At 44.7% G+C, this 27,092-nt stretch overlaps 1 protein-coding gene across 2 annotated transcripts in view; it reads left to right on the top strand.

The window, feature by feature from the left end:
• MPP1 (MAGUK p55 scaffold protein 1) overlaps positions 1-23,391 on the top strand; it is a 46,432-nt gene extending 23,041 nt beyond the window's left edge. For both annotated transcript variants that reach the window (XM_060756245.2, XM_067471555.1), the window contains exons 4-12: positions 961-1,046; positions 1,257-1,325; positions 7,212-7,408; positions 9,988-10,094; positions 13,118-13,198; positions 14,379-14,459; positions 16,705-16,907; positions 19,423-19,497; positions 20,977-23,391. In XM_060756245.2, the coding sequence (XP_060612228.2) occupies positions 961-1,046; positions 1,257-1,325; positions 7,212-7,408; positions 9,988-10,094; positions 13,118-13,198; positions 14,379-14,459; positions 16,705-16,907; positions 19,423-19,497; positions 20,977-21,153 (1,076 nt within the window). In that variant the 3' untranslated portion in view covers positions 21,154-23,391. The remainder of the gene's footprint in view (positions 1-960; positions 1,047-1,256; positions 1,326-7,211; positions 7,409-9,987; positions 10,095-13,117; positions 13,199-14,378; positions 14,460-16,704; positions 16,908-19,422; positions 19,498-20,976) is intronic.
• Positions 23,392-27,092: the final 3,701 nt, after the last annotated feature.

Below are 27,092 nucleotides of genomic sequence, written 5' to 3'. Positions count from 1 at the left end.
AATAATAATAATGGCATAAACCAGTAAAGGTGGTCTCAGTGGTCATCGGCACACTGGGTGCCTTGCCAAAAGATCTCAGACGACATTTGGAAACAAGAACTTTTGACAAAATCAACTGCAAAAGGCCACCTTACTTGGATCTGCGCGCATCATTCAAAAATACATCGCACAGTCCTAGACGCTTGGGAAGTGTTCAACTTGTGATTTTGTGATACGAAATCCAGCATATAGATCTTGTTTGCTGCGACATAATGTGCTTTTGTCTCAATAATACAAAAACAGTATAAACAAACACACCAGGGTTTATTTATATGGATGGTAAAACATCCCAGCGTCCCCTGGGCAACGTCCTTGCAGACGGCCAATTCTCTCACATCAGAAGCGACTTGCAGTTTCTCAAGTCGTTCCTGACATGGGGGGGGGGGGCATTCACAGTTTCTTCGCCACCTGACTTGGATCTGCGCGCATCATTCGAAAATACATCATACAGTCCTGGATGCTTGGGAGAAGTGTTCGACTTGTGATTTTGTGATACGAAATCCAGCATAGAGATCTCGTTTGCAGCAACATACTGTGCTTTTGTGTCAATAATACAAAAACAGTATAAACAAACACACCAGGGTTTATTTATATGGATGGTAAAACATCCCAGTGTCCCCTGGGCAACATCCTTGTAGATGGCCAATTCTCTCACATCAGAAGCGACTTGCAGTTTCTCAAGTCGTTCCCGACATTTGGGGGGGGGGGGGACATTCACAGTTTCTTCTGAGACCCCTAACAATTTGGAAGACATAGGCTATATTTCATCCTGTAACCAAGCCTGCTGTGTTCAGGTGCCTGTCCCATTGCTTCTTGTGTTCGGCCGCTCATCTGGATTTCTGTAATCCTCCATAGTTGGCATTGTGCAGGCATCGTCTGCCTTTTCTCCTGCCTCACGCACCTCTCTCTCCTACCTGGCAGGCTTCCTTCATGTGGGGGATGAGATCCTAGAAATCAATGGGAAGAGTGTCAGCAACCACTCTGTAGACCAGCTGCAGAAGATACTGGTAGGTACAGAGGCAAGAGGGGGACGGATCTGGGAGAAAGAGAGAATCAGAGCTTGACTAAATTAGTCAGCATTCATTGCATTCCAAAAAGGGGGATTCCTGAAATTGTAGGGGGTGGAATTATTTCTCCAACCCCTCATTACATATATATGGCCACTAGGTCCTTCTTGGTTAAGGGTTTGATTCTCTTCCTTTCCTTTTATCCACTAGAAAGAAACCAAGGGCACAGTGTCCCTAAAGGTCCTTCCAAACCAACAGAGTCGCATTCCTGCCCTTCAGGTAGGTGGGCGCTTCCAGCTTTAGATCAGTTCCAGTGCGTATGGCTTTTAATAAATTTGCACCAAGGAAAGAGGTTTTCTGCAGCTAAAATGTGAAATTGATACCTTCTGGCTTCACTTTTCTATATTATATAGTAATGAAGATAGCCATTTAGGGTTTAGGGCTGGCATAGTGGGTTAAACCCCTGTGCCAGCAGGACTGAAGACCGACAGGTCGCAGGTTCGAATCCGGAGAGAGGTGGATGAGCTCCCTCTATCAGCTCCAGCTCCTCATGCGGGGACATGAGGGAAGCCTCCCATAAGGATGATAAAAACATCAAAATCATCTGGGCGTCCCCGGGCAGCGTCCTTGCAGACGGCCAATTCTCTCACACCAGAAGCGACTTCTGACACGACAAAAAAAAGCCATTTAGTCTTACCTATTACTGGTCAAAGTAGGTAGGTAGGGAAATAACACTTTGTGTGGGTTGTTGTGTGTTTTCCGGGCTGTATGGCCATGTCCCAGAAGCATTCTCTCCTGACTTTTCACCTGCATCTATGCCTGCCATAGATGCAGGTGAAACATCAGGAGAGAATGTTTCTGGAACAGAGCCAGACAGCCCAGAAAACACACAACAACCCAGTGATTCCGGCCATGAAAGCCTTTGACAAAACACTTTGTGTGTTTCTAATCTTAGGACGCTCCCAGTGGTGTAGTGGGTTAAAGCGCTGAGCTGCTGAACTTGTTGACCGAAAGGTCACAGGTTCGAATCCGGGGAGCAGCGTGAGCTCCCGCTGTTAGCTCCAGCTTCTGCCAACCTAGCAGTTCGAAAACATGCAAATGAGGGTAGATCAATGTCTACTGCACCACCAGCGGGGCCAGATACATAGTAGGGATGAGCAAATCTTCATTTTTAAATCCTAAGTCGTATCTAATTTGTAAGTTGTGTATATATAAACAGAAATTAAGAAACACAAAAAAGTAGTTAACTTATAGTCCTGATATAGGCTGCAGTGGCACATCAGGTGAAACCACTGAGCTGTGAAACTTGTGACCAAAATGTTGGTGGTTCAAACCCAGACAGTGGGGTGAGCTCCCTCTATTAGCCCCAGCTTCTGCCAACCTAGCAGTTTGAAAACATGCAAATGTGAGTAGATCAATAGGTACCGTTCCAGCGGGAAGGTAACGGCACTCCATGCAGTCATGCTGGACATATGATCTTGGAGGTGTCTATGGACAATGCTGACCCTTTGACTTAGAAATGGAGCACCACCTCCCAGAGTCGGACTTGACTAGACTTAATGTCAAGGGGAAACCTTTACCTTACCTAGTTATGGTACGGACTGCACCCAGTTTCAGAAACACTTTACAAACTATTTGTCCTCCATCCCCTAATTTCGTAATGAGTATTGAAATGTTTTTTATTGATTGCACAGGCCAGATAGATGGATGGATGGATGGATGGATGGATGGATGGATGGATGGATGGATGGATGGATGGATAGATAGATAGATAGATAGATGATAGATAGATAGATAGATAGATAGATAGATAGATAGATAGATAACTTAGGGTGTGTGGGTCTGAAAAGCTAGCTGACAGTTGGGAGAAAACCTCTGGGAGACTGTCAAGGAAAAGGCTGGAGTATTTGGGTTATGACACCATATGCTGCAACATGTTGTTTTGGGTTTCACTTCCAATTTTGGAAACAACTTAAAACATTCAATGGAAACAATGAAAAAAACCAAAATATAGCAAACTGCATAAAAACATGATAAAATAATGCAACTGTGTAGAAGCTTGCGAGAATAAAAATCAGTCTGTAGGCTCTTGGGAAGTGCAGGAAACAAGGCATTCATTCCTCTCTTGAAGGACTGTTCCACATCTTGGGTGTCTCTGCTGTTACACTCCCCCTGAAGGCGCAGGTTCGCAGTTTGGGAGTGATCCTGGACTCATCGCTGAGCCTGGAGCCCCAGGTTTCAGCGGTGGTCAGGGGAGCTTTTCACAATTAAAACTTGTGCGCCAGCTGCTCCCATACCTTGGGAAGTCTGACTTGGCCACGGTGGTCCATGCTTTGGTTACATCCCGTTTAGATTACTGCAACGCTCTCTACATGGAGTTGCCTATGAAGACTGCCCGGAAGCTCCAACTAGTCCAACGTGCGGCAGCCAGAATGCTAACACGAGCAGGGTACAGGGAGCATACTACTCCTTTGTTACGCCAGCTCCACTGGCTGCCAATTAGCTTCCGAGCACAATTCAAAGTGCTGGTGTTAACCTATAAAGCCCTAAACGACTCCGGCCCAGTTTACCTGTCCGAACGTATTCTTCCCTAGGAACCATCTAGGTTGTTAAGATCGTCTGGAGGGGCCCTGCTCTCAGTCCCACCGGCCTCTCAGGCTCGTCTGGTGGGGACGAGGGATAGGGTCTTCTCGGTGGTGGCCCCTCGACTCTGGAACTCTCTCCCACTGGAGATCAGAACTGCCACCTCCATTCTGTCGTTCAGAAAACGGGTGAAAACCTGGCTATGGGGTTTGGCTTTCAACGAATGAATATTTCTGTGATCGGATAGATGATGATGAATGATGGACAACGAATTCACTATGACGACTGACCATTGTTATTATGTGATTGCATTTTGCTATTATAACGTTTTAATTGAATATGTTATATGATGTTTTTAATGATTGTTTTGTGATTTTATTGTTGGAAACCGGCCCGAGTCCCCCGATAGAGGGGAGAAGACCGGTATACAAAATTGCTAAATAAATAAAATAAATAAATTATGTTGCCTGCCCGCCTGCCCTGTCTCAGATGGCAAGTGCATAGCTTGGAAATGTTACATTGGGGCACTACAACTTGTAGGTGGAGGGTTCTGGAGTTTGCAATCCAAGAAGTAGTTTTCTTAAGGCTGTTGGTCACATGCAGATGCATGTAATTTGGAATCGGTTTCAATGTTCTGCTCCTGGAGAATGAGCCAGTTCGTATCCAAACCAATGGAGCCCCACCCTGTAACCACAGCAGAATGGGATCCAGTGAAGCCGCTAGCCTTTGGGGCTTTTGCAAGAGGTTTCCCACACACACCCAAGCCCACAAAGCTCATTTCTCACACATCTTGAGATGGGAGGGCAAAACATGTATATCTTGTAGTTATTGTGCAACAAACAGCCATCTGGATTGTGGGGAACTTTTTCTAACATGACAGTGTGATGGCACAATCTCTCTTCTTGCATACTTGTGTGTGTGTGTACGTGTGTAGCCTGTGGCTTTGAAGATGCACAGGGATGTTGATAATCTTGATTCTACCAGAGGTGGACAAAATCAGGATGGATCAACATATTCATTCGTCTTTGGGGATATTCATGGATTTGATTCATATGTTCTCTCTAGAAATCTGGCATTAGCTTGCCATAGAGTTGCACTAGAGGACCTAGAGATTCCTAGAAAGCATTTCACTTGGCATTTGTAGGTCCTCCAGTGTGATTCAATAGTCAGTTTCCAGTGTAAGGAACTAGAGCAGTGTTTCTCAACCTTCCTAATAACCCCTTAATACAGTTCCTCATGTTGTGGTGACACCCAACCATAAAATTATTTTCATTGCTACTTCATAACTTTAATTTTGCTATTGTCATCATGTAAATATTGGATATGCAGGATGTATTTTCATTGTTACAAATTGAACATAATTAAAGCATAGTGGTTAATCACAAAAACAATTTATTTATTTATTTATTTATTTATTTATTTATTTATTATTTGGAACATTTATACCCCGTCCTTTCTCGACCTCCAAGGAAGGACTCAGAACAGCGACCGACAGGCAACAATTCGATGCCGAAACAATAACACATCTTAAAATACAATAAATGCCAAAAAATAAATATCAAAACAATATGTAATTATATATTGTGAAAATATTTATTTCTAATTAAAAATAAATGAAATTTTGTCTTGAAGCATGGTGTAGCAAGGGTAACAGTTTTAATGTAACAACAGGAGACTACATTGCTGCATTTTGCAACAGTATGCATAAAAAGTTAATGTCAGTGCGAAGGTTGAGATTGCTTCTTTCTCACCATATCAGTAATTCTCAGGGCAGTCTTTGCAAGAGCACAACAAAGATCATCTTCCCCAACAAGTCTACTTCTGTATTTAGACTTGATAACCCAAAGGTGGCGAGAGAGTCGGGGAGGCATGGAAGAATCCTTCTCACCCTTTGCACTCAGTGCTATGCGTGTCTATGGCACCCCAAAGGGGCAGTGCGGAGGAGGTGGGGGTCCCCAACACACCTGCCCTCCCAGGCCTCAACCCACCATTGGAGGATCCTTCGAAGGGGGCACCAGGCCACTTTCACCTCCTCCTGCTCCTCCTCATCTTCAGAGTCTGTGGTTGGTGAGGCAGTGGTCCTGGAAAGCCAAGGAGGAAGATGTGCCTTCATCAGTCATCCGCCTTCCTCCTTGGCTCCTAGGGCTACTTGGTGATTTGCCAGCTCACCCCTTGACTGGCTGTTTTGCCGCTGGAGGAAGAGGAAGAGGGGGAGCCACTCTGTGCCAATCTAGAGGAGGAAAGGAGAGGAAACCGCATGGGCATGGGTGCTGGCTGGCAGTTTGGCTGGCAGAGGGGTCCAGCAGCCATTCTGGGGAAACGGAGGAGGCAGGGCTGAAGGAGGCGGTGGCACGACCCCTCTCAAACACCCGATTGACCACCCTAGGGGTCGCAACCCCCAGGTTGAGAACCGCTGAACTAGAGGTTCTTAGAGGAGAGTACTGGTTTTTATTGTTGTTTTTTTCCACAGCACAAACCACTTTACTGTAGTCTGGTTGCATACAGAAAACTCAGTCCTGGCTCATGTTGTTAGAAGTTTTTTGCGTTACTTGCACTCCAAGAAACTTAAAGAGTTCTGCATCAGAGAGAGAAAATATTCTTCATATAATGAAGACCTCAGGTTCACTTTTAATATAAAAAAGCAGGAGGGGGGAGGCCTAATTGCAGGTGGTAGGAGCAACACTTCCCAACATAAAGCCCTGGCTGAGAGTCAAAAGAAACAATATTGGCCGTAATAGACAAATAATCGCGTCTGGTATAAGGCAGTACTCTATTTTTGTTTGACATGGTGTTTCTCCTCCATTAGGCAAAAGGTGGAATACATCGTTCTTGCCTTCACATAGTGTTGCCATGTTTTCAAAACAGCCACAAAGGACATTTGAAATTCATGCCTGGTTAACCGCGAGGAAGTAGCTATTACAAAGTTTGTGTTCTGCTTAAATGTCGTTGTTGCCTGCCTTCAAGTTGGCAATATTAAGGTGAACCCGTCATGGGGCTTTCTTGGCAAGACTGGTTTAGGGCAGGTTTGGGCTTTCCTTCTCAGTTCTCCATCTGTCTTCCATCAAGGCGACTAAAATGATCAAGGGTCTGGAGAACAAGCCCTATGAGGAGCGGCTTAAGGAGCTGGGCATGTTTAGCCTGAAGAAGAGAAGGCTGAGAGGAGATATGATAGCCATGTATAAATATGTGAGAGGAAGCCACAGGGAGGAGGGAGCAAGCTTGTTTTCTGCTTCCCTGGAGACTAGGACGCGGAACAATGGCTTCAAACTACAGGAGAGGAGATTCCATCTGAACACGAGGAAGAACTTCCTGACTGTGAGAGCTGTTCAGCAGTGGAACTCTCTGCCCCGGAGTGTGGTGGAGGCTCCTTCTTTGGAGGCTTTTAAACAGAGGCTGGATGGCCATCTGTCAGGGATGATTTGAATGCAATATTCCTGCTTCTTGGCAGGGGGTTGGACTGGATGGCCCATGAGGTCTCTTCCAACTCTTTGATTCTATGATTCTATAAGCTTCTCTCCATTGCGATTTTACCCACCCTGAAATGTGCTGCCTGGGCCAATCATGACTCCTCTATTCCTACAGATGTTCATGAGGGCTCAGTTTGACTACGATCCCCAGAAGGACACCTTGATACCGTGCAAAGAAGCTGGGCTGAAGTTTCAGACAGGAGATGTCATTGAGATCATCAACAAGGATGACAGTAACTGGTGGCAAGGCCGGCTGGAGGGCTCCTCCACTGGATCCGCAGGACTCATCCCTTCCTTGGAGCTACAAGAGTGGTATGTCCTATGCAGAAGTGGTCATGTTACTTACATGCTGCCCTTCTGTTCTAGCTCCTGTTCAGGTGAGGCTCAAGGAGACAAGATTTGGTGATAGCAGCTCCCCGCTTCCTGGGATTTTGTCGCTGGCATGTGCTTTCTTCGCCTTTTCTTTTCATGCAGAACTCTTTAACTCCTGTCTAGCCCTTGCCTCCATTTCCCTTTGGAAAGATGTAATAAGAGGGGAATCTATTATGTAAAGAGGATCACCATTAGTTTGGAGATCCCACCGCTGTGTCACCAATTGTAATAGATTACTATTTAAAACTACTTAAATGCTTGGAGGCTGTAGAGCAGTGTTTCTCAACCTGAGGGTTGGGACCCCTGAGGGGGTCGCGAACGGGTGTCAGAGGGGTCGCCAAAGACCATCAGAAAACACAGTATGTTCTGATGGTCATGGGGATTCCATGTGGGAAGTTTGAGCCAATTCTATCGTTGGTGGAGTTCAGAATGTTCTTTGATTGTAATGAACTATAAATCCCAGCAATTACAACTCCCAAAAGTCAAGGTCTATTTTCCCCAGGCTCCACCAGTGTTCACATTTGCACATATTGAGTATTTGTGCCAAGTTTGGTCCAGATCCACCATTGCGTCAGTCCACAGTGCTCTCTGGGTATAGGTGAACTACAACTTCCAAACTCAAGGTCAATACCCACCAAACCCAATGTTTTCTGTTGGTCATGGGAATTCTGTGTGGCAAATTAGGTTCAAGTCCATCGCTGATGGAGTTCAGAATGCTCTTTGATTATAGGTGAACTATAAATCCCAGCAACTACAACTCCTAAAAGTCAAAGTCTATTTTCCTCAGGCTCCACCAGTGTTCACATTTGCACATATTGAGTATTTGTGCCAAGTTTGGTCCAGATCCACCATTGCATGAGTCCACAGTGCTCTCTGGATATAGGTGAACTACAACTTCCAAACTCAAGGTCAATACCCACCAAACCCTTCCAGTGTTTTCCGTTGGTCATGGGAATTCTGTGTGGCAAATTAGGTTCAAATCCATCGCTACATCCAGAGAGTACTGTCAACCCAAACACTGATGGATCTGGACCAAACTTGGCATACATACCTGGTATGTTGAATTTGATTACTGGAGGGGTTTGGAGGGGAAATGGCCTTCCTTTCTGGGAGTTATAGTTCATTCATAACCAGAAAAACTGTGACCTCCACTGATGATGGACCTGGACCAAATTGGCACACAGAACCCGATGATTAACTCAACCTACTGGAGGGGTTTGAGGGGACTGACTCACCATAGTGGGAGTTGCAGTTTACCCTACAGCCAGACCAGTGAAGCCCACCAGTGATGCATCTAGAGCAAACTTACCCAACATAACAAGCTTTAAGTACTGATGGAGTGTTTCAGGGTTAACCTAGCATGATGTGAGTTGTAGTTCACCCATAACCAGAAAAACTGTGACTTCCACCAATGATGGACCTGGACCAAATTTGGCACACAGAACTCCCATGACTAACTCAACCTACTGGAGGGGTTTGAGGGGACTGACTCACCATAGTGGGAGTTGTAGTTTACCCCACAGCCAGATAAGACACTGAAGCCCACCAATGATGCATCTAGAGCAAACTTGCCCAACATAACAAGCTTTAAGTCCTGATGCAGTTTCAGGGTTAACCTGGCATGATGTGAGTTGTAGTTCACCTATAACTAGAGAAACAGTGACCTCCACTGATGATAGACCTGGACCAAACTTGGCACACAGAACCCCCATGACTAACTCAACCTACTAGAGGGGTTTGAGGGGACTGACTCACCATAGTGGCACTTGTAGTTTACCCTACAGCCAGACAGTACACTGAAACCCACCAGTGATGCTTCTAGAGCAAACTTGCCCAACATAACAAGCTTTAAGTACTGATGGAGTGTTTCAGGGTTAACCTGGCATGATGTGAGTTGTAGTTCACCCATAACCAGAAAAACTGTGACCTCCATTGATGATGAACCTGGACCAAACTTGGCACACAGAACTCCCATGACTAACTTGACCTACTGGAGGGATTTGAGGAGACAGACTCACCATAGTGGGAGTTGTAGTTTACCCCACAGCCAGACAGGACACTGAAGCCCACCAGTGATGCATCTAGAGCAAACTTGCCCAACATAACAAACTTCAGGTACTGATGGAGTGTTTCAGGGTTAACCTGACATGATGTGAGTTGTAGTTCACCCACAACCTTATGCATTTTGTACAATTTAAAAAATGACTTTTTCAAATAACCCGGGCAATGCTGGGTACCCAAGCTGGTTTATTATAATACTAGCATGTGTACCCAACACTGGGACTGCTACTAGGAGCACATGGCTCTCTTTTGGTTCCCTAAGAGGTCCTTAAAGTTGCAGTCCCTTTCCTACTCTACCCATTCAAGGTGATAATGTTTGTGTTGCAACCATCATCTATTCATCTCACCCCAACTCCTTCTGCCTTTTCTTTGTGCTGGGATGAGATGATAGATACCAGCTTGTTCCAACACCTACTTTTTCTCATTGCAAAATTTATTTTCTTTTCCAATCCCTACAGGCGTGTTGCAAGCACAACCCAGGGGAACCCCACGCAAGCCCAGAGCTGTAGTCCTTTTGGGAAAAAGAAGAAATGCAAAGACAAGTACTTGGCGAAACACAGCTCAAGTAAGAACCTCTCCTTTCACACTGAGATGAATCACAGGGATGACTAACAGCCACCCTGGGCAGATTCTGTGCTTTCTCTTCGCCATGCAGTCTGGTTTTCCTGTTGTAGAGGGCAACAGAGATCCTTCTTGTTCCACTGTATGCAGCTACAAGGTCTAGAACAGTGTTTCGCAATCTTCCTAATGCCGCAACCCCTCAATACGGTTCCTCGTGTGGTGGTGACCCCCAGCCACAACATTATTTTCGTTGCTACTTCACAACTATAATTTTGCTACTGTTAGAAATCATCATGTAAATATCTGATATGCAGGATGTATTTTCATTCACTGGACCAAATTTGGCACAAATACCCAACACGGCCAAATTTGAATGCTGGGGGGGGGGGGGGATTTTGTCATTTGGGAATTGTAATTGCTGGGATTTATAGTTCACCTACAATCAAAGCGCATTCTGAACTCCACCATTGATGGAATTGAACCAAACTTGGCACACAGGACTCCCATGACCAACAGAAAACACTAGCAGAGTTTGGTGGGCATTGATCTTGAGTTTGGGAGTTGTAGTTCACCTACATCTGTAGACTCAAACAATGATGGATCAGGAGCAAAATTGGCACGGATACTCAATATGACCAAATGTGAATACTGGTGGAGTTTGGGGAAGATAGACCTTGACATTTGGGAGTTGTTGTTGCTGGGATTTATAGTTCACCTACAATCACAGAGCATTCTGAACACTACCAATGATAGAATTGGGCCAAACTTCTCACACAGAACTCCCATGTCCAACAGAAGATACTGTGTTTTCTGATGGTCTTTGGTGACCCCTCTGACACCCCCTTGCGACCCCTCCAGGGGTCCTGACTCCCAGGTTGAGAAACACTGGTCTAGCATGAACTAATGAAGTGGCCTGGATTCAGCAATAGGCTGCTAGTTGTCATGTTAGGGGGAGACCATACGGGCATCTTTTACTGCCACCTTCTGGTCAATCCTCTGTGCATGCAACAAACACGGTCCTGGTCCTTTTACCATATGTAGCCTTTTCTTCAAATGACAATGCTGATCTGAGAGGATTTTTTTTCCATGTCAGGAATGACTTGAGAAACTGCAAGTCACTTCTGGTATGGGAGAATTGGCTGTCTGCAAGGATGTTGTTCAGGGGACGCCTGGATGTTTGATGTTCTACCATCCTTGTGGGAGGCTTCTCTCATGTCTCTGCATGAGAAGCTGGAGCTGACAGAGGAAGATAATCCATGCTCTCCCCAAATTCAAACCTCTGATCTGTTGGTCAGCAGTCCTGCCGGCACAAGGGTTTAATCCAATGCACCACTAGGGGCTCCACCTGAAAGGATGAAAGCCATAATTTAGCACAGTGCTTCTCAACCTTGGGTCCCCAGATGTTTTTGGCCTACAACTCCCAGAAATCCCAGCCAGTGTACCAGCTGTTAGGATTTCTGGGAATTGTAGGCCAAAAACTCTGGGGACCCAAGGTTGAGAAACACTTTAACACATCCAAGAGTGATGGGGTTATAGTCCAATAGACCTGACTGAAGGAGGATTTTCCTACTCCATTATTACAATAGGTGTTTTTTGCCTTGGTATTTTGGGACAGGGTACCACCACAATAGGGCCCCCTGGTGGTGCAGCAGGTTAAACCGCTGAGCTGCTGAACATGCTGACTGACAAGTCAGCAGTTCGAATCTGGGAATCAGGGTGAGCTCCCACTGTTAGCCCCAGCTTCTGCCAATCTATCAGTCCGAAAACATGCACATTTGAGTAGATTAATAGGTACTGCTCTGGTGGGAAGGTAACGGCACTCCATGCAGTTATGCCGGCCACATGACCTTAGAGGTGCCTAGGGTCCATGCCAGCTCTTCAGCTTAGAAAGGGAAATGAGCATCACCCCCCAGAGTCGGGCACAACTAGACTTAATGTCAAGGGGAAACCGTTACCTTTACTTACCACCACAAGCTTCTTCATAGCATTTTGTGCCTCTGCTATGACAACAATTTGGAATTTTTAACCTTACCGCTACCATTAGGCACAAATGGAGTCTTAGAGAGGACAAGGTGGATAGATATGTGCAAGCAAGAACCCCAACAGACTCTTTGAGCCCTTACGGTAGCTCTCTAGATGAGTTTGCTCTCCTTTAGATTTGCTTCAAGTAAGGAAAATTCATTTCGAGAGTTACTGTAAGGCTGCCTTGTATTTACTGACGTGACTTGTGGTAAGAACCTTGTTGGAAGAAATTTGATATCCTCATAACACCTTGCCTGACTCATAACAAGCCATCCACAAGTCAGAAGGAAGTTCTCTTGTTGTGAAGCCTTGAGGTCAGTGCCAAGTTTCAGACAGATGATCCTAACACTTCATTTTTTGTGTGTGTGCCAGGAGCGACTTGAGAAACTGCAAGTTGCTTCTGGTGTGAGATAACTGGTTGTCTGCAAGGACATTGCCCAGGGGATGCCTGGATGTTTTTACTATCCTATGGGAGGCTTCTCTCATGCCCCCATATGAGAAGCAGGAGCTGACAGATGGGAGCTCACCCCTCTCCCTGGATTCAAACTGCAAACCTTTTGGTCAGCAGTCCTGCTGGCACAAGGGTTTAACCAACCTATTGCGCCACTGGGGGCTCCAATGTCTCAAATGAGTGCATAAAAAAGGAAGGAATGATGGAAAGAGAGCGATATCTATATCTATCTATCTAACTATCTATCTCGTATAGTTCTCATATTGCTAAAAGCAGAAGGAAGGGGGGGGGGGAGATACCTCACATAGCTCTAACATTATTAACAGCACACGTTTTGAAATACATTGTTCTCCAGGGTACTGCACCAAGAAAGACTATATTCCGTGACTTGCAAGAATCCCAGATAGCGGTATAGAATATGTTGTCCTTTTCCCCCATTTCAGGATTCTTCCCAAGCCTTATTATGGGAGCTGCAACAGAATATGTATGGAGACATACTAAACAAGGAGAACCTCTGTCTCGTCATTTTAAAAAAAATCTAATTCTCATTTCAGTTTTCGACCAGCTGGATGTGGTGTCTTACGAAGAGGTGGTGAGGCTGCCAGCCTTCAAACGGAAAACCCTGGTGCTGATAGGTATCTGATTTACAATCTGAATTTGTACACATTCAATTAGGGTTGCTTGAGGAAAGGGTAACACAATAAAAGTAACATAGGTGGGTGTGAAGGGCCTGTTTTTGCCAGCGTTTCCACCCCTTCAAGGTGCACACAATCCCAGATATGTCCATTTTACGCTGCAGTTATCTCAAGTTGTTGATAGGAATGGTATTACATCACTTTCAGTCACCATTTTGAGAGGCATTGCAGAGGAGTGGCATATGAACCCACGCAATCTCTTCGATCATCTGGAGAGGCCCTGCTCTCGCTCCCACCTCCTTCGCAGGCGCGATTGGTGGGGACAAGGGAGAGGGCCTTCTCAGTGGTGGCCCCCCGACACTGAAACTCACTCCCCAAAGATATCAGACTAGCCCCCACATTGGCAGTCTTTAGGAGGAGCCTGAAAACGTGGCTGTTCCAGTGTGCCTTCCCTGGATAAAGGAAACAATCCCCTGCAAAATATCCTGAGAAGCACTTTAATTACCCATTGGGTTGCTCGCCCTACATTTTGCTTAAAACCCTCCTACCAGATACATCCTACCTCCATTCATGCCCAGCGTTTATTTTTAAATAATTTAACTATTACATCTGGCCCAGCCATAGGTTTTTAAATCTTTGTGTGTTATTGTCTATATGTGAGTTGTATTAATTGTATTGTTTATTTGCTTATCGCTTGTTGTTTTTACTGATGTGTTGTTGGGTTTGGCCTCATGTAAGCCACTCCGATTCCCCTTGGGGAGATGGTGGCAGGGTATAAATAAAGCATTATTATTATTATTATTATTATTATTATTATTATTTGATTGTAGAGTACTTATGTGGTATTTTCACTGGCTTTCATGCATTTGAAATTCTTTGGGAGGCACAAAAATGGGATCCATGGGCACATTCAGTGCACACTCTCTCCATCCACTTCCAAACGTCCCATTGGACACGAAGAAAAACCCTTTCCTGCAGGTAAAACGCTAGTATCTCATGTATCCAAAACACGTTGAGAGTGAAAAAGTGTTTCTGATTTTGTAATACTTGTATTTGTATATATGTTGTCCTCTGCTGTGTGTCCTTTAGCCATGACAAATAGAGCTTTCTATTTCTATTTCTAAAGAAAGAGGAGGGTTTGAGTTTCTTTTGCCAACCATTTCTCTTCTTTTTGGACCAGGAGCCAGCGGGGTTGGCCGGAGTCACATCAAGAATGCCTTGCTCAGCAAAAGTCCTGAGAAGTTTGGCTATCCTATTCCATGTAAGTATACCTAGAAACCAAGCTTTCTCTGGCGGCTTCTATTTTGGGATTCTTGGAACTCGATCTTGTCTCAAAAGACTGTCTAACTGGGGAAACATTCTGCGGAAAGCTCCATTGCTCTCACTGCCTTTGTACTTCAGGTCAACGCTTAGAAGTAACTAAGTAGCAGACCTACCAAGTTATTCATTCCAGTAATTTTGTTTCTTCATTATGATTTGACTTGCTAGATTTCTCATTTAACATTTAACATTGTAAATGAGGGGTTGCCTTTGAAAACTGCTCAGAAGCTTCAAATGGTCCAGCGTGCGGCAACCAGGTTACTAACGGGAGCGGCGCTCAGGGAGCATAGAACTCCTCTGTTGTGCCAGCTCCACTGGCTGCCAGTTTGCTACCGGGCACAATTCAAAGTGCTGGCTTTAGCCTATAAAGCCCTAAACGGTTCCCGCCCAGCTTATCTATCTGAACGCATCTCTTCCTATGAACCCTCCAGGAACTTGAGATCATCTGAAGAGGCCCTGCTCTCGATCCCGCTTGCTTCACAAGCATGTTTGGCGGGGACAAGAGACAGGGCATTCTCTGTGGTGGCCCCTTGGCTGTGGAACTCCCTGCCTTGGGATATTAGATCAGCCCCCTCCCTCCTGACCCTTCGAAAAAAGTGAAATCCTGGCTCTGTGAGCAACATCTGGGGAGCCCAGGTTGAGAACCAATGACTTAGAGATTCCTAAAGAGCACATATTAAACAAATCTACATCCACAAAAGTGAACCCCACAAATAAGAAGTGCTGACTGTACTTTTCCAATCATAACTTCCCATTGTCTGAGCTGGACTAAGAAATTTACTTCTTGTTAAAGTTGAGTTCTAGGGGTGTAGATAGAGCATCTTTCTGCTCTTTGATAAGTCAAGTCGAACTTTTGAGTTACTATTCGCTGTGTGGTTATGTCTGTGTCAGCTTTTGCCCTTCCTGTAAAGAAAGGCTGCTTAACTTGCTGACTGAAAGGTCTGCGGTTCGAATCTAGGAAGTGGGGTGAGCTCCCGCTGTTAGCCCTACCTTCTGTCAACCTAGCAGTTCAAAAACATGCAAATGTGAGTAGATCAATAGGTACCGCTCTGAAGGGAAAGTAATGGTGCTTCATGCAGTCATGCCGGCACATGACCTTGGTGACCGAGAAGTTGGATTTGGCCACGGTGGTCCACGCCTTAGTTACCTCTAGATTGGACTATTGCAGTGCTCTCTATGTGGGACTCCCCTTGAAGATGGCCCGAAAATTCAAATTTATCCAACGGGCAGCAGCCAGATTATTAACTGGGGCAAATTACAGAGAGTGGTCAACCCTCCTGTTTAAGGAGCTCCACTAGCTGCCGTTTATTTTCTGGGCCCAATTCAAGGTGCAGGTCTTGACCTACAAAGCCCTGAATGGTTTTGGGACCCACCTACCTGCGTGACCGTATCTCCATCTACACACCCACACGATCTCTTCGATCTTCCGGAGAGGCTCTTCTCTCGCTCCCACCTGCATCTCAAGTGCTACTTGCGGGGACGAGGGAGAGGGCCTTCTCTGTGGTGGCCCCCTGGCTCTGGAACTCACTCCCCAGAGATATTAGGCAAGCCCCCATGCTAGCAATCTTCAGGAGGAACCTGAAAACCTGGCTATTCCAATGTTCCTTCAGTGATTGAAAAACTCCCTGACCAAACTTTGCACTAAATGTCCTTAGAAGCACTTTATTTATAGTTCGTGCAATTGAATCCTCCCTCATTCTTGGATCCTCATCCTGATGATTTAGCTTTGAATGTGGCCCTACCCAGTGAAATCCTCTGTTTTTAATTGTATGTTTTATATTGCCTGTGTCGTTTATTATATTTCTTTGCATTTTATGTATTTTATTTTCTTGTTATTGTTATGTTTTTGTATTACAATGTATGTACTGCTCTGATGGGCTTGACCTCATGTAAGCCGCACCGAGTGCCCCTGGGGGAGATGGAGCGGGGTATAAATAAAGTATTATTATTATTATTATTATTATTATTATTATTATTATCATTATTATTATTGGTGGCGTCTACGGACAACGCTGGCTCTTCGGCTTAAAAATGGAGATGAGCACCAACCCCCAGGGTCAGACATGACTGGACTTAATGTCAAGGGGAAACCTTTACTAGCGAAGATTTGGTTTTGGTAGTCCATGCTGGCTGCGTAGATGGGAATGCCACCAGCTTTCAGTGTTCCAACTCTTTGCCTTCTGTAGACACCACTCGGCCCCAGAAGAAGAACGAAGTGGATGGGAAAGACTACCATTTTGTTTCCACGGAAGAAATGACGAAAGATATTGCTGCCAACGAATTCCTGGAGTTTGGGAGCTACCAGGGCAACATGTTTGGCACCAAATTCGAGACGGTGCATAAGATTCACGAACAGGACAAAATAGCAATTTTGGATATTGAACCCCAGGTAAGGAACGAGAGATACAGTGGGCTTCTCTACATTTGCGTAAATCTGGGACGCTCATTAAACTTGCAGGAATCACGTACAGCAGAGAGTCAGTGTTTAAGAACCAGCAGTGGAAAAGAGAGACATAATAGAACCACCTCTTATTTCATTTCAGTACAAGGAAATGTGCTCAGAAAAAAATTCAGCAATTTAGTAAACCAACCAAGAAAAATCAGGGTTGTTGGGTAGATGCATAAAATTTATTTAATTTATTTATTTACAGTATTTATATTCCGCCCTTCTCACCTTGCAAGGGACTCAAGGTGGATTACAATGTACACATAGATGGCAAATATTCAGTGCCATAGGCACACAACATATATAGACAGACACAGAGGCTATTTAACATTCCAGCTTTTTCATGAGGGTATTCTGGCCACCAGGGGAGCTGTCGCTTCACCGTCCATTTGTGACACTGATGAAGTACTTCCTCATTCTTTGCATGCTTGCTGGAGATTTTTATGGCGTCATAAATTAGCCTCCCCACATAAGCAGTACCTAAATTTCCTACTTGACAGATGCAACTGTCTTTTGGGATGCAAAGGTCGACAGCAAGCTACACAAATTGGTCAGAAGCTCACTCCAACCCAGGCTGGCTTCAAACTCATGACCTTTTGCTCATTAGTGATCTTAATGCAGCTGACTCCCAGCCAGCTGCGCCACAGTCCAAAGAAGTTCGAGAACAACACTAGGACTGTAAAATATTCTATTTTAGAAGGGGAGTTTATCTTGTTCTCTTAGACAATCAAATTGAAGGGGGGAAAGATATTGCAAGGCTATGCTCCCCTAAATTAAGATAACTCGCGCCTGAGCATCCTGGACTGGTTTGTTACAATGCATGCAGCTATATTTTTATCTTTAAACTTTCTTCATTTAGTTGCTATGAGTCTTCCAGGCTGCATGACTATGTTCCAGAAGCATTCTGTCCTGATGTTTTGCCCACATCTGTGGCAGGCATCCTCAGAGGTTGTGAGGTCTGTTGGAAACTAAGCAAATGGGACATATATAATCTGTGGAATGTCCAGGGTTGGAGAACAAAGAACAAACTCTTTGTCTGCTGAAGGCAAGTGTGAATGTTGCAACTGACTACCTTGATTAGCATTTAATTTTTTTGTCGTGTCAGGAGTGACCTGAGAAACTGCAAGTCGCTTCTGGTGTGAGAGAATTGGCCGTCTGCAAGGACGTTGACCAGGGGACGCCCGGATGATTTTATGTTTTATCATTCTTGTGGGAGGCTTCTCTCATGTCCCCGCATGAGGAGCTGGAGCTGATAGAGGGAGCTCATCCGCCTCTCCCCGGATTCGAACCTGCAACCTGTCAGTCCTGCCGGCACAGGGGTTTAACCCAGTGCGCCACTGGGGGCATTTAATGACACTGCAGCTTCAAAGCCTGGCTGCTTCCTGCTTAGGGAATCCTTCTTGGGAGGTGTTAGCAGGTCCTGATTGTTTCCTGTCTGGAATTCCCCTGCTTTTTTAGTGTTATTCGTTATGTACTGTCCTGATTTCAGAGTTTCAATGGCTTCTCTGTGTAGCCTGACATGGTAGTTGTGAGAGTGGCCCAGCATTTCGGTGTTCTCAAATAATATATTGCATCCAGTTTGGTTCATCAGGTGCTCTGCTATGGCTAACTTCTCTGGTTGAATTAGTCTTCAGTGCCTTTCAAGTTCCTTGATTTGTGTTTAGGCACTGTGTTTAGACACAGTCCAAAAATGCTGGACCACTCTAACAACCATCATGTCAGACTACACAGAGAAGCCATTGAAATCCACAAGCATGTGGACAATTTCAACACAAAAGAGGAAACCATGAAAATGAACAAAATCTCGCTACCAAACTCTAGAATCAGGACAGTAAATAAAGAGCAATACTTCCAAAAAAAAAAAAAAAACCAGGGAAATTCCAGACAGGAAACAATCAGGGCCAGCTAACACCTCCCAACAAAGGATTCCCTCCAGGCAGGAATCGGCCAGGCCTTGAAGCTGCAAGGCCATTCAGTACTAATCAAGTTGACCAATTGCAACATTCACACTTGCCTCAAAATAGACAAGAGTTCTCTCTCCCACCCTGGACATTATTCCACAGATATATAGCCCTCACTTTGTCCCACCCTGGTCTTTCCACAGATATATAAACCCTTTTTTCCAATTCCAACAGACCTCACTACCTCTGAGAATGCTTGCCATAGATGCAGGCGAAAAGTCAGGAGAAAATCCCTTTAGAACATGGCCATATAGCCCAAAAAAACCTACAACAACCCAGTGATTCCGACCATGAAAGCCTTCGACAATACACTCATTTGCCTAGTTTCCAACAGAGCTCACAACCTCTGAGGATGCCTGCCATAGATGTGGGCAAAACGTCAGGAGAGAATGCTTCTGGGACATGGTTGTACAGCCCAGAAAACTCACAGCAACCCAGCCATGTTTTTATCTTCAAACTATTTTCATTTAAGTCACACTTTTTTTCTGCCTTTTTAGACGTTGAAGATTATCCATACAGCGGAGTTTTCTCCTTTCATCGTATTCATTGCTCCAACCGACAAGGCCAATGAGGTAGGATGTATGTAAGGGTTAAAATAACCTTTGTACATACATATACACACATGCACACTCTTAAGACTTGGTTCTGGGACCAGTTTGAATGGCAATGTCCACCCAATGTGGACTTTATATGTTTAGTGTATGTTCTTTATTCTGCCAATTTGACATTTGTTGGCTGTCACTATTCATGTGTTTGTTTTGCCCTGGAGTCGGAAGGCTGCAATCAAGCGCTGGTTCGCTCCATATCAAGCCCTACTTCTTTCCAGGGATTCCTGGAGTTTGATATAGGCCCATTCTACACTCTCCTTATATCCCAGGATCTGATCCCAGATTATCTGCTTATACCAGATTATATGGCAGTGGAGACTCAGCCATATAATCCAGATTATCAAAACAAATACTCTGTCTTATCTGCTTCAAACTGGATTATATTGAGTCTATACTGTCATACAATCCAGTTCAAAGCAGATAACTAGGTATCAGTCACTGGGAAATAAGGACAGTGTAGAAAGGGCCTTAGATCAGCATTTCTCAACTTTGAGGTCGGGACCCCTGGAGGGGTCACAAAGGGGGTTTCAGAGGGGTCACCAGAGACCATCAGAAAACACATATTTCTGATGGCCTTAGGAACCTCTTTGGCAGTAACTACAACTCACAAATGACAAAATAAATCCTCCCCAACCCCACCAGTATTCAAATTTGGGCATATCAGGTATTTGTGCCAAATTTGGTCCATATCCATAGTTGTTTGATTTAGGTGAACTACCTATCCCATAAATCACTTTCAACTCCTCCCATAATCTGTTGATTATGGGGGTTGTGTGTGGGAAGTTTGGCCCTATTCTATCACTGGTGGGTTCAAGGGGCTCTTTGATTGTAGGTGAACTATACATCCCAGCAAACATAACTCACAAATGTCAAGGTCTATTTCTCCCAAACTCAACCAGTGTTTACATTTGGGCATATTGAGGATTCGTGCCAAGTTTGGTCCAGATCCATCATTGTTTGAGTCCACAGTGCTCTCTGGATGTTGATGAACTGCAACTCCAAAACTCAAGGTCAATGTCCACCAAACCTTTCCAGTATTTTCTGTTGGTGATAGGAGTTCTGTGTGCCAAGTTTGGTTCAATTCCATCCTTGGTGGAGTTCAGAATGCTCATTGAATATAGGTGAACTATAAATCCCAGCAACTACAACTCCCAAATGACAAAATCAATCCCACCCCACCAGTATTTAAATTTGGGTGTATTGGGTATTTGTGCCAAATTTGGTCCAGTGAATGGAAAAAAATCCTGCATATCAGATATTAACTTTACGATTCATAACAGCAGCAAAATTACAGTTGTGAAGTAGCAACGAAAATATTATGTTTTGGGGTCAACACAACATGAGGAACTATATTAAGGGGTCGTGGCATTAGGAAGGTTGAGAACCAGAGCCTTAAATGGCTCCCCTCTCATCATCAATGCTGCATTTCCTTCTCTTCCGCAGACGGAAACCTTGCAACTGCTTCAGAAAGACTCCGGGGCCATCAGGAGCAGATATGCCCATTATTTTGATCTTTCGCTTGTGAACAACGGCATCGACGAGAGCCTCGAGCAGCTCCAGGCGGCGTTTGATCGGGCATGCAGCTCTCCGCAGTGGGTCCCCGTTTCCTGGGTGTACTGAGCTGGAACTGGAAGAAGTCACTCCCAGAAATCCCCCTCAATACATAGCATGCGGAGAACTTGGAGGGCCACCCACTCCCCTGCTCAACGCTTGGCACAGCTCTTCTGCTCCTACCTCAGAGCAGCTGTTACTTCTGGATCAGGCACCCTTGAAATACGAGGGTTATCCAGAAAGTAAGGTTACAAGATCTTTTTTAAAATGCAAAGAATGAATATATTTTAATAAAACTTAACATGGATTGTAGCATAGGTATTACATCATTTTTCTACATAATCACCATTCTGTTCGATACATTTTGTCATCTGTGGGACGAGTTTTTGATGCTTGTGTCATAGAAGTTTCCATCCGCCTTTTTCAGCCAGTTTGTCACTTTGATTTTCACCTCGTCGTCGTCGAAAAAGTGTTTTCCACCCAGGTGTTCCTTCAATTTATTAAACAGATGATAGTCACTGGGAGCAAGATCGGGGTTGTCAAAGGGGTGGCTTAAAACATCCCAACCAAAGGAAGTCAACAACTCTTGTGTTGCATGAGCAGTGTGCGGACACACATTGTCATGAAGGAGACAGACTTTCGCTGTCAGCATCCCATGACGTTTGTTTTGGATGGCTCTGCGAAGTTTCTTCATGGTCTCATGATATATTTTGCACCCATTTTGTCACATTATGTCCTCTCCATAAACGATTTCACGACAAATCGCAGTGGGATTCATGCCCTTAGCATTTTAGGTAGCGTATTACAGTGCAAACTTCTCACTTGGAGGGAAATGGAATGAGGACACTCATCTCTAACCTTCACAACAGCAGTTGATGAGCTACTGATGACTGGCACTGCTCGTTCGCTTCCACTGTCTTTCCGCAATACATTTTGTCATCCGTGGGACGAGTTTTTGATGCCTGTGTCATAGAAGTTTGTCACTTCAATTTTCACCTCGTTGTCATCGGAAAACTGTTTTCTACCCAGGTGTTCCTTCAGTTTAGTGAACAGATGATAGCCACTGGGAGCGAGATAGGGGCTGTGAGAGGGATGGCTTAAAACATCCCAACCAAACGAAGTCAACAATTCTTTGTGTTGCATGAGTGATGTGCAGACGCGTATTGTCATGAAGAAGACAGACTTCTGCCATCAGCATCCCACGATGTTTGTTTTTGATGGCTCTGAGAAGTTTCTTCATGGTCTCATGATACATTCCACAATATATCCTCTCCATAAATTTTGTCACAATATGTCCTTTCCATAAATGATTTCACCATGAATCGCAGCTGCATTCATGTCCTTAGTATTTTAGGTAGCATATTACAGCGCAAACTTCTCAGTTAGAGGGAAATGGAATGAGGACGCTCATCTCTAACCTTCACAACGTCAGTTGATGAGCTACTGACAACTGGCACTGCTCGTTTGCTTCCACTGCCTTCCTGCAATACATTTTGTCATCCGTGGGAAGAGTTTTTGATGCCTGTGTCATAGAAGTTTCCCTCCGACTTTATGTCACTTCGATTTTCACCTCGTCATCGATGGAAAAGTGTCTTCCACCCAGGTGTTCCTTCAATTTAGTGAAGAGATGATAGTCACTGGATGCGAGATCGGGGTTGTCAAATGATTGGCTTGAAACATCCCAGCCAAATGAAGTCAACAACTTGTGTTACATGAGCGGTGTGCAGACATGCATTGTCATGAAGGAGACAGACTTGCGCCATCAGCATCCCATTATTTTGTTTTGGATGGCTCTGCAAAGTTTCTTCATGATATATTCCACACCCATTTTGTCATATGCTGTCTTGACATTATGTCCTCTCCCATAAACTGAAATGATTTTGTGATGAATCTCAGTGGCATTCATGCCCTTAGCATTTTAGGTAGCGTATTACAGTGCAAACTTTGCACTTGGAGGGAAACAGAATGAGGACACTCATCTCTAACCTTCACAACGCCAGTTGATGAGCTACTGACGACTGGCACTGCTCGTTCACTTCCACTGTCTCCCTGCTATATGGCAATGATACCAACTTCTCCTGAGAAAATTCCCTACGTGCCTTGTAACCTTACTTTCTGGATAACCCTCGTAATAAGGAAGCGTGCCCTGAGACACCCTGAGGAGTGTGGCACCAGAAAAGCCATGGAGGGAGGATGAACCATGTCCAATAAACACACCTCTCTAAATTACATCAAAAGCCATACACTGCGAGTGGTCACAGGAGCAAAGCTCTTTTAGAAATATTAAATACTTTTGCCTCTGTTTTAGATCAATCTGGTCCTTTATATATACTCAGCCCTACCTTTTTCTTTGGGTTATATGGCACGGGGGGCCACGAAATGAAAAACCATTAATGAAAATAAGTATGTTTACAATCTTGATTGAATATTTCCATAGGAATCTTCTGACAGGGGAGCTGGAGCAGGTAGGGGCAAACTTGGGTCCTCCAGGTGTTTTGGACTTCAACTCCCAGCATTCCTAACAGCCTCAGGCCCTTAGGAAGGGGCCTGAGGCTGTTAGGAATGCTGGGAGTTGAAGTCCAAAACATCTGGAGGACCAAAGTTTGCACATGTCTAAACCAGACATTCCTAGAGAGAACATTTCTAATCCCATCAGCAGAAGTCAAACCTGAAACGTGGAGGTCTCTGCTCCTCCAGTCATAAAAGTGTGTGTGTTTGTGTGGGAAGGAGGCAACTGACACCTTCCCTTTCCCTACTACAGGTAGTCCCCAAGTTATGAACAAGATAGGTTCATAAGTCGGAACAGGTACACTTTTTCAGTGAAACTCTAGCCAAAAGTATGCATATTTTAGTTATGGTTAGCATAGGGGAGGAACCCCCAGTGGTGCAGCAAGTTAAACGGCTGAACTGCTGCACTTGCTGACTGAAAGGTTAGTGGTTTGAATCCGGGGAGGAAGGTGAGCTCCTCTTGTTTGCCTCAGCTTCTGACAAACATGCAAATGTGAGATCAATAGGTCCAGAGGGGAGGGAATGGCGCTCCATGCAGTCATGCCGGCCACATGACCTTGGAGGTGTCTATGGACAACGCCAGCCCATCAGCCTAGAAATGGAGATGAGCACCAACTCCCACAAGGGTTTACCCCACTGTGCCACTGTGGACTCCACATGGGATGGTGACTATTTTCCTACATGCTTGGTTCACAATCTTAACAATGATTGTATATGTGTATGTCTTTGCATTTACTGCCATAATGTATGCCGTGCCCCATAATCGTTTTGAAATATGTTTTAATCACAGCCAGAGAGCGGGATGGCAAAAAATAATGTCTGAAGGCTTGGGTTGTGTCTTCACAAGAGGCTGTCGTTGCCAAGTTTGTCATGAGCGTAGTTTAGTTCCTTTCCGTTTGATATTTTTGCCAGATTTCCTGAATCCCATTCAGTTGAGTCCTTTTGCTTCTGACCTTCTTGAAATCCCTAATGGCAGTTGATGACTTTTAGTCAACTTTTCCCCTCATAGTTTCTAGGTTTGTTTCCTAAGAGCATGAGTAGTTTTTAACATCATTGCTCTAACTATATTTTGAAACAGATGCCCTTTGACAAAAAGCCACAAAAAAGCAGATAGAGGTGCTTTTATGAATGCAGACACGATCTTCATATGAATATTATTGGGTCTGTATTGCAAGCTTTCTAGTGGCACAGCGGGTTAAATCGCTGAGCTTTGCTGAACTTGCTGAAAGGTTTGCAGTTCGAATCCAGGAGTGGGGTGAGCTCCTGCCATTAGCCTCAGCTTCTGCCAACCTAGCAGTTTGAAAATATGCAAATTTAAGCTCACTTTGGCAGGAAGGTAACGACTTTCCATGCAGTCATGCTGGCCACGTGACTTTGGAGGAGTCTATGGCCAACTCCAGCTCTTTTCGGCTTAGAAATGAAGACGAGCGCCACCCTCCAGAGTTGGAGACGCCTAGACTTAATGTCAGGGGGAAACTTTTACCTTTACTAACATAGTAAAGTAAAGGTTGTCCCCTGACATTAAGCCCAGTCATGTCTGACTCTGGGGTGTGGTGTTCATCTCCATTTCTAAGCCGAAGAGCCGGTGTTGTCCACAGACACCTCCATGCAGTCATGAGGCCGGCATGACGGCATGGAGAGCCATTACCTTCCTGCCGGAGCGGTACCTATTGAGCTACTTACATTTGCATGTTTTCGAACTGATAGGTTGGCAGAAGCTAGGGCTGACAGCGGAAGCTCATGCCGCTCCCCGGAATTGAACCTGCGAACTTTTGGTCAACAAGTTCATCAGCTCAGCGCTTTAACCCACTGCGCCACCTAACTAACATAGAGAAGAGTAAACACCCCTGTGGTGTCTGTGCCTCTGTTCAGAGGATTTCACTTCTTTCTGTCTCTATTATCATTGGGTTTTGAAAAATGTGGCTTGTTGTGGAAACAAGGATGGGTGACAGCTTCAGTGGTGTCCCCTTTCCCTCATGATAGTAACTCTTCCAGGAATTTTCCTTCTGATGGTTAGATTTCTCTCACTTCCCGTCATCTCATCCCCATTCTTAATTATAAGTCAGATGTTTGTAACTTGGGGAAGGCATGTATGTATTTTGGATGTTTGGGCTGAGAATCCAAAACAGTCCGACCGTGAAGAATGTACTCTTGGGGCTCAAAGAAGGTGCTATGTTTTTGTTTTTTATACTTGAGGCAAATGATAACAAGGAAATGAAACATTAGTCAGGACACGGCATGACAACTTCCAGCACCTGCATGCGGTATTTAAATGATTGTGGCCTAGTCCCATGACTTAGGGTAGCTCATTTGTTATATGCAAGGAAACTGCATCATCCTTTCTGCCTTTACCAAAAAGAACGACTTTGTTCCACTCTCACCTTCCCTTCCCTTCACCTGCAAACACAACTCAAGAGCAGGGAGTCCTCCGACAGCAGCACGCATCTAACACAAGATTTGTTTTGTGTGCCTTGGAGTGATGGGGAAGGGAAGCAAGCACAACATGTAACACAATAATACCCAACCATTAAAATCTGGTGATGGTTGGACATTCGGTTGAGTCTATTACAGGAATAAACAAACAGCAATAAAAATACGAAAGTATTGTGCAACTTGTATGTCCTTTTGTCATTATATGCCATGCTCCAGCCTGAAATTAACTCACTGAAGGTGAATAAGAGTAAAAGCAAGGTTGGAACAAAGTTTAAGACAACTACTTAAGTTGCAATTACCCAACATGTACGAGGGTTGAATGAAAGGTAATGCCTCCACCTTCGTTACTTGGGTTTGGATGGGAATATTTTAATTTATTTTTTTTGTCGTGTCAGGAGCAACCGCTCCTGTTGTGAGAGAATTGGCCATCTCCAAGGACGTTGCCCAGGGGACGCCTGGATGATTTTTTTGATGTTTTTATCATCCTTGTGGGAGGCTTCTCTCATGTCCCCGCATGAGGAGCTCAAGCTGATAGAGGGAGCTCATCCGCCTCTCCCCGGATTCGAACCTGCGACCTGTCGGTCTTCAGTCCCGTTGGCATGGGGCTTTAACCCACTGCGCCACCGGGGGCTATTTTAATAAATCACAATAAATATTTTAATAAATCAAACACACAGTATTTTCTGTTGGTCATGGGGGTTCTGGGTGGGAAGTTTGGCCCAATTATCTCATTGGTGGGGTTCAGAATGCTGATTGTAGATGAACTATAAATCTCAGCAACTACAACACCCAAATGTCAATGTATATTTCCCCAAAATCCACCGGTGTTCACAGTTGAGCAGATTGAGTATTTGTGCCAAGTTGGGTCCAGATCCACCATTGTTTGAGTCTACAGTGCTCTCTGGATGTAGGTGCTTATGTCAATGCTTATGAAACCCTCCCAGTATTTTCTGTTGGTTATGGAAGTTCTGTGTGCCAAGTTTGGTTCAATTCCATCATTGGTGGAGTTCAGAATGCTCTTTGATTGTAGGTGAACTATAAATCCCAGCAACAACAACTTTCAAATG

This window comes from Anolis sagrei, chromosome 10 (assembly GCF_037176765.1).
Source record: "Anolis sagrei isolate rAnoSag1 chromosome 10, rAnoSag1.mat, whole genome shotgun sequence".
In the NCBI taxonomy this organism is placed as follows: Eukaryota; Metazoa; Chordata; class Lepidosauria; order Squamata; family Dactyloidae; genus Anolis; species Anolis sagrei.
This window is presented reverse-complemented; position numbering and strand designations above follow the sequence as displayed.